Here is an 11,675-nt window from a genome sequence, read left to right as displayed (position 1 = left end):
CAGCTGCCCGAAAACCACAAGGGAGGCAGGAAAACCAACAGGATGCTCCGCGCCGCAGGGAAATAACAGAGGACCCGCGCCCGCTAAAGCAGGGCGACACGGGACCAGCAGAAGAGAAGCGGCCGCTAAAGCAGGCCACGTACATGTATAGCAAAGAATCACTAGCAAGGGCCATCTGAATCTTTGAGTGGGAGCGCCACGTGAAATTAAATGGCGTATGAAAAACCACACAGTTGCTCCAGGCGAGGTTCAAACGCACAACCTCGGCATGACTCAGTGCAAGCACTGCTGAATATGAACAGTGAGCAAACCAAGTGCGCCACTGGATAAAGAAAATGGCAATGCCCAAACTTTTCACCAAACACACAGAGCCAGTGAAACACCAGGAATTGAACACTTAACTTTAGAGCAAGCGTCTAAGACCCTAAACAGGAGGCCAGAGTGACTCTGCATGCGATGGGGAATGGCACAAAACCCAACTTCACACGGCAACCCCAACAGGGAAAGCAAGCAAGAGGAGCAGGCAAAAGGGGTCGCCAGAGCGGGCAGCGCAAAAATCAACAGCAGAACATGAAAACATGAAAGTGCAGATCAAAAGAAAAGCGGCCACTACAGCAGGCCGCCAACGAAAAGCACAAAATACGGAGAAACAGTATTCACCCGACCAACAGCTCCACTAGGCCAAAGGAAACTGATGTGAGTCAGAAAAAAAAAACAGGATGTGTTGTTACGCACTTCCCCCTTTATCCTCACCGGATTGGTGGCGCCATATTGGGGGAAGTGCTGAAAAGCTCTGCTAGGTTTTAGGTTTCTGGGGAGAAGACTAGCTGTTCCTTTGTTCAGGAATGTGACGGGAAGACAGGACAACGAGGTAATGGGTCGGGGACTGGAGGAACCTGGGGGTAACTGTGCTCTGTCACCTGCCTTTCACCTTTGCTGCTGGCTCTGGCATCAGACATTATGATTAACACCTCAAGTGTAATAACGTATTACACTTGAGCAGCAATGCCATTTGTACAGGTAAATAGAGATATCGGAAGTCGCCTGTTGTAAGAACATTAGAGATATGCTTTAGACCGGATAGCAGCTTCCTATGTATTACATAAAAATGAAATGGAAGTCCATTCTAATAAAAATACATACATATTTAATATTAGTTAGAGTATGGTTAGTGTAAGAGTTCCTTAATGTAATCAATTTTAATTTATTTTAAATTGATTTAACTAATAGAAAAATAACACCTGTTTTTGATAAGAAATATGCAGGTAATTAGACATTAACATATACTTTAATTTGAAGGCCTTTAAATTAAAACAAATGTACATAAATACAAATAGATACTTGAATTTAAGGTTAAATATAGGGTACATATTTAGATTAAAGAAAAAATACATATTTTTCAAATAGATTAAAAAAAATTGTGATAATAGTTGTGGTTAGTGGCAGGCGTTAGTGATGAGGTAAAGGTCAAAATGAGGAAATTGTATTGAAGTAAAGGGAATTTTAATATTAAAAAGGGGCGATAAGGTAATGGCAGACAAGGTGAAAGTGCTGAGGTAGGATTAGAAGAGGTCAGTTTATACATCCCCAATGATGTCCGCAGTAGAAAAAAAACATTTTCTGTCATCTGTACAAAATGTCTCTTCCATGCATGGCAAGACTTTTTACGAAAGAATCAAGAGTCATTCCAAAGTTGTTGGTTTGCAAAATTTTCAAAAAGAAACTTTTCCTTTTCCCTCCATAGTTCGATAAAACTTTAATGTTTTCCACCATAAATTCTCAAACAACACATAGCTGTTTCGTATTTGACTGTTTCCCTCCCATGTTTGCGGGGAGGTCACAGTCTGCTGATCTTTGTTTGCCTGTCTGATGGTGATTAAGATAATATATTGTTATACCAGCTACATGCATAATTGAAGTAGTGGTTAGGTTAAAAAGCTTCTCCTGTAGACTGTGTGATATGAGTGGATAAGTAGCACCCATTTGCCTGGCAACGCTTTAATGGGCCAATTAGTATTACATTCATGTCAATGAACCTGATCTCTGTACATTTATAATATAAATGTTTGTTCTGTATAGTTTATGTCCCACTGCGATTATTCAGTGAATTATGTGAACATTTAGGCAGATTGGGTCCGATTCACAGAACTAACTTAGGACAAAATCCTAAACTTACTACCATTTTGGTATTCACAGAAGACACTTACTCATTTTGGTATTCACAGAAGGCACTTACTCATTTCGGTATTCACAGAAGTTAGGAGTCCTAACTTTAGGACTCTTAAATGCCTTCTGTGAATACCGAAAGTCTTAAAATTAGGATTTTTCTCAATTTAGTAGTAGTAAAGTTAGGACTCCTATCTTTAGAACTCCTAAATGCCTGCTGTGAATACCGAAAGTCTTAAAATTAGGATTTTTCTCAACTTTACTACTACTAAACTGAGAAAAATCCTAATTTTAAGACTTTCGGTATTCACAGAAGGCATTTAGGAGTCCTAACGTTAGGAGTCCTAACTTTACTACTACTAAATTGATAAAAATCCTAATTTTAAGACTTTCGGTATTCACAGAAGGCATTTAGGAGTCCTAAAGTTAGGAGTCCTAACTTTACTACTACTAAATTGAGAAAAATCCTAACTTTAGGACTTTCGGTATTCACAGAAGGCATTTAGGAGTCCTAAAGTTAGGACTCCTAACTTCTGTGAATACCGAAATGAGTAAGTGTCTTCTGTGAATACCAAAATGAGTAAGTGCCTTCTGTGAATATGAAAATGGTAGTAAGTTTAGGATTTTGTCTTAAGTTAGTTCTGTGAATCGGGCCCACAGTTTCCTCTACTTGAGTCATCTAGTGACCAGACCATAATGTTGTGTTATGTTAGTTTTAATTGTTAAAGCACAATTCTAGTCTAGCTGAGGTCTCTTTATGTAGTGGGATTTCCGGATTGTGTTTCCTGCTGTTTCCTGAATACCGGGGGCTGTTTGAAAGATGCACTATCCATGTCTTGCAATATGCATGTCTTCCAGAGTCTCCCTGTGAGAAGTGTCCACCAGTTTTTACCCTTCATCTAGACTGGGTACCAATATTGTCTTGTGTTTCTTATGTTACCGGTGACTGCATCCTAGCTTGCCTTCAAGTGTTTGGAATTGGCATACATTTTCTAAAATACAAGGTACCCAAAAATTTACTTGGGTTTGATTTCCGTAACACAGTTGCGTTTTACCTGTACTGTGCACATGTCTGCAACCCTCTTGTTTACTTTCCAGTGTAGATAGTTGCTTATTTTTTGCCGTATGTCGTTCAAGTAGACTTATATGTGGCACCCAAATGAAAGACATACTTACTTAACTTTTGCATTTCCCTTTTTCAATTACACAGAATGCGGATTAATAACAACTATATGATCATAGCCTCTACAAGATTGTTTAATGAAGCCCTTTTTATTTCACTAACAGGGTTCTAGATGTAAATCAGTCCCATGATGCAACATGTGTCCCCAGCCCCATCTCTGACAATGATGTCCACACAGATTGTGCCTCCACCTCCATACCAAGAAAACCAGCAGGTAAGTACCCTTGTCATCTTTAGCATTAAAAACAATTGTCACCAAACTCGAGTAAACAACGTTGGATGCATCTTAAAAGTTTTATGATACTCACTTTATGCATACAAATAATTTATTAATAGAGTTCGTATTACCAAAAAAGAGCGAATTGTTAATGACTGAGATGTGTCACTCAACAATCGTAAATGTTTTGCAAGTGATTATAAAGCCAGTGCATTTTTCAATCACCTTGATCCAAAATGTTGATCATAACTGCCGTATTCGTCTTCAGTTCTGCAGCCAAGACTTCTAGTTTTGTGGCGGGAAAAGCACACAGCCCTTCTGACCCTGTGGATAGCTTTCTGGTGCGATTGCTTTGTAAGTTATTCAGCATATTAATTCAGGTAGACTCTGGATTTCTTCAAGGATATGGTTATTTGTCATAGTCCTTTTACATTTTGGCTTGCAGCAAGAAGTTGTGACTTCAGAGGAGGAAGACAAGGCTGAGATTAGTAAAACTAGGGCTTGCACTGTGATTTGACTGTGCATGGCTTTAAATGAATCCACACTGTCTGTGCTTTTGTGCCTTGTGAGTCTTGAAATTAAGTTGCAAGTCAATATGGAATGCAGGAATTTTGCTTACTGGTAAGGGTTGGAGACAATCCTTGTGTACATTGTCAAACTAATATTGTTTGTGTTAGGGTTGCAGTTTGAATGAAGGAGTGACTCTATCTCCCTGGAGTTCAGTTTGTCAAAGATGACAGTTATTCGTATTGTACAAGATACTCTTTCCGCCAAATGACACCTGCCTGGGCTATACTGTTCAGCACAATTGTGTCGTCTGTGTACAGAAGTATACATTTCCCTTTGGGTTTGTAATGGAACACCCAGTGGTTCCACATATAAGTCAATGATCTGGGGTGAGAGGATACGGTCTTAAGGTACTCTGAATGAAGATGGGTGGCATTTTTTGCAAAGTCTTATGAAATTCGCAAAGTTTTGCAGGATTTTAGAGTTGTCAAATTTTGTGCATGCTTTTCTGCCACAGAAGACTGCTTGGAACAGTAAAACTGAGACGTTTCCTCCTTGAACCCGTGGGCACATCGAATGACTTTTAAATGCAAGGTATGCGCTCACGTTTAGCTTGCCTTCAAGATACCAACAGTAGCATTCGCCCACATAATCGAGACCACACAAATTCCTTGTAGCATAAAAGGCCACTTTATTCAAGACGTATGAAATCCCATCAGATAACAATTAATTTATTATATGATGCAATTTGGAATAAAGACCAAAACCATTTGTCATCTTAAATTTGTGTATATATATATATATATATATATATAACATTTCACCAAAACCATCAATATAATTGTCTTGTGTCACAATACTGAATTAAAACTTCCCCAACATTTTCTTTATATTCTTCCCCTCAATTGTTCTTCATAAACTCCCCCTATCCCCCTCCCACTAAGGACTGGACAAGCCCGCTCTAGACTTCTCCTCCCCCGCTTTACGCCACGAACATCTGCTAGGGAATCATGTCTTGAAGTGGCAATTCTCAAGGAAGGTCGGATAACTACCTTCGTTTTTTTTTTGGTTTTTTGGGTGGGTGGGTGGGATCTCCTCAGAAACGCGCCCTGCTGCCTCCGCCTCGCTCGCACACCTAACTGCCTTCTCTACGCCTACGCTATCGCACGTGCCTCCCTGCCTGACGTTCCACTAAACAGAGCGTGGACCACTCCATGCGTGCCAATATCCCCAGGGGGAAACGTCTCGCGCCGCTCCCCCTGAGGACCCATCGCCCACATAATCGAGACCACACAAATTCTTTGTAGCATAAAAGGCCACTTTATTCAAGACGTATGAAATCCCATCAGATAACCATTTATTTATTATATGATGCAATTTGAAATAAAGACCAAAACCATTTGTCATCATAAATTTGTAAATATATTTATATATATAACATTTCACCAAAACCATCAATATAATTTTCTTGTGTCACAATACTGAATTAAAACTTCCCCAACATTTTCTTTACATTCTTCCCCTCAATTCTTCTCCATAAACTCCCCCTATTCCCCTCCCACTAAGGACTGGACAAGCCCGCTCTGGACTTCTCCTCCCCCGAATTACGCCACCCAGGAAAACCAAAGAGTTTTCCTGGTCCTCCCCCCTCCTTTTTCCTGGCTGAAGGGAATTAGAATTTGGAATCGCACCATAAATTGACCTGTAACTCTTGAGCCAACATATCCCTGATTTCCATTAAATAGTAAGCTAAACCTAGAGGCGATGAATGTACTCCGTCCCCTCGAAAAAGGTGACTTTCCGTACTTGTTATATTGTCATGAGCAATACATTTGATCTGCATTACTGAACAAAATACTCTCATTGCTTTATTCATCTTCCTTCTAGCTTTCTCGACTGCTGCATGACACCTTGCTTTTCTCCATGACTGTCTTTAAACAAATTCAGTCCAAATCAAGCAAGTGCTTGGCCAATTGTTTTTTAAAACAGCTAAATCGAATTGCATCTTTTTGATTAGCGTTAAACCAGAGAGATCCACTAAATCATTCTCTCCTAGGTGGATAATCAGATAATCAGGACAACCTCTTAAATGAAACAAATTTGTGAGCGTCTGGAACAAGTCCTCCCATTTCATGCCTCCTTTACCCTTCCATACCAACTCATGTCCAGCGCCGGGAATACCGAGCGATCTTCCATAGATTTGCTTCTCTGCAAAAAGAGCCGCCAATTTAACAAAGGAATGACCCACCATCCACGTTTGCTTTTTAAATTTGGAAGATGCGCCCGAACATTACCTAAAGAGAAAGGCAGAAGTTAACATAACGCCACAGACTTTAAATATTCAAACATCATTATTTACGTTTGTAACAATTTGATTTCCATCTGCCAATACGTTGCAAAACTTCCACACCCAGCCCCAATCTCGATGCTTCTGTAGCAGCCTCAATCCTAAACGAATGCATGGCAAAGTCTTTTGGGTCGTTCCTTACTAACACTAGCGTTTTTTGCAATACCGCCAAACATTGAGCACTCGTTATTTTGCCACCATCTTTTTGCAGGATAATATGGCCCTTTTGAAACGTGCCTGACAAGGAAAACTAGACCCATTCTTGTACCGGGCAGCAATGCGCTACCCCACTGCCGTTTAGAAAAACCCATATGCCCCTGCCTAACTGATCAGTTTTTGATTTTTGAAGCCAGATCCCCAATTTGTGTCCCAATACAGAAACGTCTTCATTGCATAGACCCCGGTCCCCGCCCAAACCCAAAACCTCCGAGACCCTAAATGCTCTAAAAAACATCCAAATCATTGCTAATCTGAATCGGTCCCTTTTCCAAACATCATAACAACATACCAAAAGTTGCTTTAACCATTGTTGTAATAGGTCAAACGTAATAGGAGCCCAGAGCTGTTTGAAGCTAACTTTTTTCCTATTGAGGCCTCCCAGCATCTTCCCAACTAAAATATTGTCAACTGGATCAAAACCCCAGAACAGTTGTCCATAAAATGACACACCCGATAACTTATCCGCAATAGTTGTGTGGGATAAAGCTTTGTCTATCAACGTGAGAACAAAATCGCAAATACATGCACCACCTGTTCCTGTGGACCCTTCCTCAGATAAACAACTCTTATAACTCAAAAATTCTTCCCATGCTTGTAGGTAACTTCTTCTAGTCAAAAGTGCTATGGAATGCTCGACCAGTTGTACGATCCTCATTCCCTTAGGGCCCAAATGTTGTGGGGTACCATCGCTTTGCTGACTTCCGCCCCTGGCGCCAATGCCTGAAACTTCTGCCAATGAGAACGAGAGAGTGCGTCAGCAATGGAATTGTCAACTCCAGGGACATGCTTAGCTTTGAAAACCATGTTAAACTTAAGGCTCAAAAGCATGAAAATCCCAAGCAATTGCAGAACCTTCACATCTTTAGCTTTTTGGTGATTCACTAGGTTGACCACTGCGGTATTGCCGACATGAAACAATACAGATCTGTTCCTGAACTCATGTTGTCCCCATACCAACAAAGCAAAGATCAAGGGAAACAGTTCAAAGAAAGCAATACTTCGGCCCTGTTTCTCACAATTTTCCAGCCAACTTTCGGCACACCATCTCCCTTCCCAGAAAAAACCAAAACCACTTGATCCTGCAGCATCCGAATAGATCTGAATTTGCCAAAGAAAAGCATTGTCCACGAAATGCAAAGGGACACCATTGAAACTGTCAAGGAAACACAACCAAACTCTCAAATCCTCCTTAATGCCTTTACCAATTCGGACTCTGTGGTGTGGAAGATAAGCACCCGATAAGGCCATGCCCAAACGCCTACAAAATGTTCTTCCTGCCCTCACTACTCTACAAGCAAAGTTTAAGTATCCCAACAGGCGCTGTACTTGCTGCAACTCAATTTTCTTCTTATCCAGCACTAACGATAAAAATGCTCGAATTTCTTGTATCTTGCGAGCTGGAAGACATGCTGTCATTTCCAAGGTATCGATCTCTATTCCTAAGAAAGTCATTATCGTACCTGGCCCTTCTGTCTTATCTGGAGCCAAGGGGACCCCCAGAAATTCTGTCAATGCCTGAAATTGAGTAAGTGCTGCTATGCAATGGCCCGACTGAGCCTGTCCCACTTATAGGAAATCATCCAAATAATGACAGCTGGCACCTTTGTCACATACTTGTGAAAATATCCACTGAATTAAATTACTAAATGTTTCAAAAAGAGCACACGAAACCGCACTGGCCATTGGCAGAACTCTATCCACATAATGATGGCCTTGAAAGAACATACCCAGCAACTCAAAATCTGAAGGGTGTATGGGCATTAATCTGAAAGCTGATTGGATGTCACATTTCGCCATCTACGCTCCACTATCCATCTGTGTCACCAAGTGTATTGCCTCATCTACTGTTGTGTCTGACACTGAAGTATCTACTACCGAGATGAAATCATTGATAGAGCAGCCCTCTGGGCAGGACAGATGTTGTATCATCCTATACTCCCCTTCTTTCTTTTTAGGAATGACGCCCAGTGGGGACACCATCAGATTGTCTAAAGGACATTGTGTGAAAGGACCCGCTATCCTGCCTGCATTTATTTCAGCATCCAATTTGCGTTGTACCACCTCCGGCAACTCTTTTGCAGAACGCAAAGTAGCAGCCCACCTACGGTGACGAGGGCCTTGATATCCAAGCTTAAAACCATCTTTGAACCCCCAGAATAACCTAGCCGCTGCCTCTGTATCTGGGTACCTTTCCAACTAAGGTAGTAAACTGGACAGCTTAACTGGTGTATGTGCCCTTTGGAAAAGCAGGGAAAGCGGCGCCTCTACCCCTATATGCACCACTGCTCTGTTCTGGAAACCTGTGCTGCTCATTAAATCGTTGACCGCCAAAGCCTCCCATTGGGGAACCACAATGCGTGAGTGGATGTCGCCCTCCACACTGTGAACACTCATGTCTAAGGCACATTCCCCTATTGTAATTCCAGCAGGCCCCTGTCCCCGAACTTTGCCCCCGTCCCAAAACACCCCTGCCCCCGTTTGGGCGGGACGCCACAGAAAGGGCCGATAAACGACTGGCAACTCGCTTGCCGTGTGTGTCGTTGCAGGTGGGTGAGACGTGGAGATCCATTGTAGCCAAAGCTCAGAGTCCACATCCCCCCACAGCTTCTCAGCGCATAAACAGATTCTTGCTCTAAACTCCTCATCATAGTTTAACCATGAATACCCCCCAAAATTCATTTGTGCTTTTCTGACAATATCCATGTATTTATAAAGGGCTACAGACCTCTCAAGATATTTTTCACAATAAATACTTGCATATATCAGAAAAGCCGAAGTCCAATTTTCTATTGTACGAGGAACCCTGGGACGTTATGCTAACTCCCATTCCTCTTCCTTTGACCCCTCTTTAGCTTGTATATTTCTGTGTAGTAATTTGAATACGTCCACAAACTCATGATTCCATATTTTTTGTTTAGTTTTGTCAGTTAAATGAGTTCCCAGCGGCATCGCTAGACCCATGTTGGACAGGCCACATGAAGGGCCGCTCTCCCCCCGGCCCAACCCGGTCCGAGCCCGGTCACACAGGTACCACACACCACCATTGCACGTCCTCCGTCCCCTCAGGGACCCCTGCCTTCGAACATATCGACCTCGTGGACCCGATCCACTGCTGGCCCGCGCGCCCACCCTGGGCGCCATCTTGGACACTCCACCACGAGGCCGCCTGGCCCCCGATCGACCTCAACCCTGGGCCTGGCCAGGCCTCAGACATCCCGGCACCACCATCCACCCAGGAGGTGAGCGGGCTACTTGGCAAGTCAATGGGAGAAAGAGGTGTCGATGGCTCTCCCCGCCAAGTGCCGCTCGCCCATCGCCTCCCCGGGCGCTGGCCCCACCCCCCTGCTGGGTGTCTGGACTCCCCCATCCCGGACCTCCCGACCTCCAAGTGCGAGGGTCCGGACATCAAAGAACACCAGCCCTATAACTGGGGCAGCTCCAGAGCAGGAAGGCAGTTGTATCTTGGAGTCGAGAGACGTAAAGAAGAACTCATCCTTGACGGACTACTGGCGCTGCGGTAGCTCTGCCTTGTGCACCATCACCCTGCCTGCTGGTGCTGCCGCAACCTTCGTAACCTTCGGAATCCTTCATCGTCGTCGGGACCTGCTGGCGTGGCCGCGGACCGTTTGCAACCATCATCTTCTTCGGGACCTGCTGGCTCCGCCGCGGACCGTCACTTCCTTCGTCCATCTCGGGACCTGCTGGCTCCGCCGCGGCCCGATCATCTAGAACGCCGAGCTCGAGGATTGAGAGCTATTTCCATCTTTTGGTAACCAAGACTGTCCCGCTACCCTTTCCCCAAACCAGAGACCAGAATCGAGGGGACCCCTGAGTCCAGACCTCCTTGTACCATTTTATCGTACTTTAAGAATCGCCTATAAAATCTCGTTGAACCTTACCCTTGTGTGGTGTCCGTCTGTGGGGGGGAAGTTACTTGTCTGTACGGTCACTGGAGTCGGCTCTCCCTGGAGACCGCTCCCCTTATCCTCGGCCGACCCTCCCGGTCCGTCTAACATTGGTGGCCAGCGGCGCGATCCGAATCACCGCATAATCGTACAGACAGTAGCTCACCCCACGACGAAATCAAGATGACAACTAAAGAAAGCGGATCCACCGAGAAATTCCAGATGGAGAAATTGGACGAGTACAACCATCGTGAACTAAAACAATTCTGCATCGAACTAGGTATCGCTACCACCGGACTAAGTACCAAAGACGATTTCAAGCATGCCCTAGAGTCTTGGGCAGAGACCGGGGTCGCCGGAACCCCCGATCGAAGCATCGCAGCAAAAACCACCATGGCTCCTGAAGAGCAAAGAACGGGTCTCTCGCAAGACGAGATCCAGGAACGAGAAAAAACCCGACTACACGAGCTAGAAATGGCTCGGCTCAAAATGGACGTTGAACTTAAGTTGGCCGAACAGAAAATAAACTTAGAGCACCTACGTCTCCGAGAAGAAAGAGAGGAGAAACAGAGACAAAGGGAGCTCGAGGAAAAGAAACTGGCATATGAACACGAGCGACGACTAGCTGAGATTGATTTACGCAAGCAGAATAAAGAAATAGGGGTGTTCGAGCAACCCCACACCCCAGGGACAACGGAGAAAAAGGTACACATCCCCAAGGATGTCGTTCGAGAATACTTCCGAGAGGACGACATCCAGCAATGGTTTAAAGCCTACGAAATCGCTATGACTGCACACCGGATCGATAGAAACGACTGGGGAGCCGGCCTATGGGGGAGATTCCTCAATGAGGGCCGCGACACCCTGCTACAGCTCCCGGACCACCAGATGACCTCCTATGACCATATGAAAGCTGCCCTCCTCACCCGCTATGGCCTCACACCCGAAATGTACCGTCAGAGGTTCCGAGACTGCACCCGCATCCCGGGTACAACTTGGGTGGACTATGTAACCTACTTTAGCCGAGCCTTCGAGGGCTGGATCAAAGGAAGCAAGGTTACAACCTACGAACAACTGTTCAATCTCATGGTATGGGAGCACCTATCGAACAATTGCTTTATTGAACTCCGC

The 11,675-nt window shown here is 44.2% G+C and overlaps 1 protein-coding gene across 1 annotated transcript in view; it reads left to right on the top strand.

The window, feature by feature from the left end:
• The first annotated feature begins 3,452 nt into the window (after window positions 1-3,452).
• PKNOX2 (PBX/knotted 1 homeobox 2) overlaps window positions 3,453-11,675 on the top strand; it is a 1,229,177-nt gene continuing 1,220,954 nt past the window's right edge. The window contains exon 1 of the mRNA XM_086957319.1: window positions 3,453-3,563. Within this exon, the coding sequence (XP_086813445.1) occupies window positions 3,477-3,563 (87 nt within the window). The 5' untranslated portion in view covers window positions 3,453-3,476. The remainder of the gene's footprint in view (window positions 3,564-11,675) is intronic.

Source organism: Lissotriton vulgaris, chromosome 2_1 (assembly GCF_964263255.1).
Source record: "Lissotriton vulgaris chromosome 2_1, aLisVul1.2, whole genome shotgun sequence".
Taxonomy (NCBI): Eukaryota; Metazoa; Chordata; class Amphibia; order Caudata; family Salamandridae; genus Lissotriton; species Lissotriton vulgaris.
The sequence above is the reverse complement of the archived record's forward strand: the minus strand, read 5'-3'. Positions and strand labels throughout refer to the sequence as shown.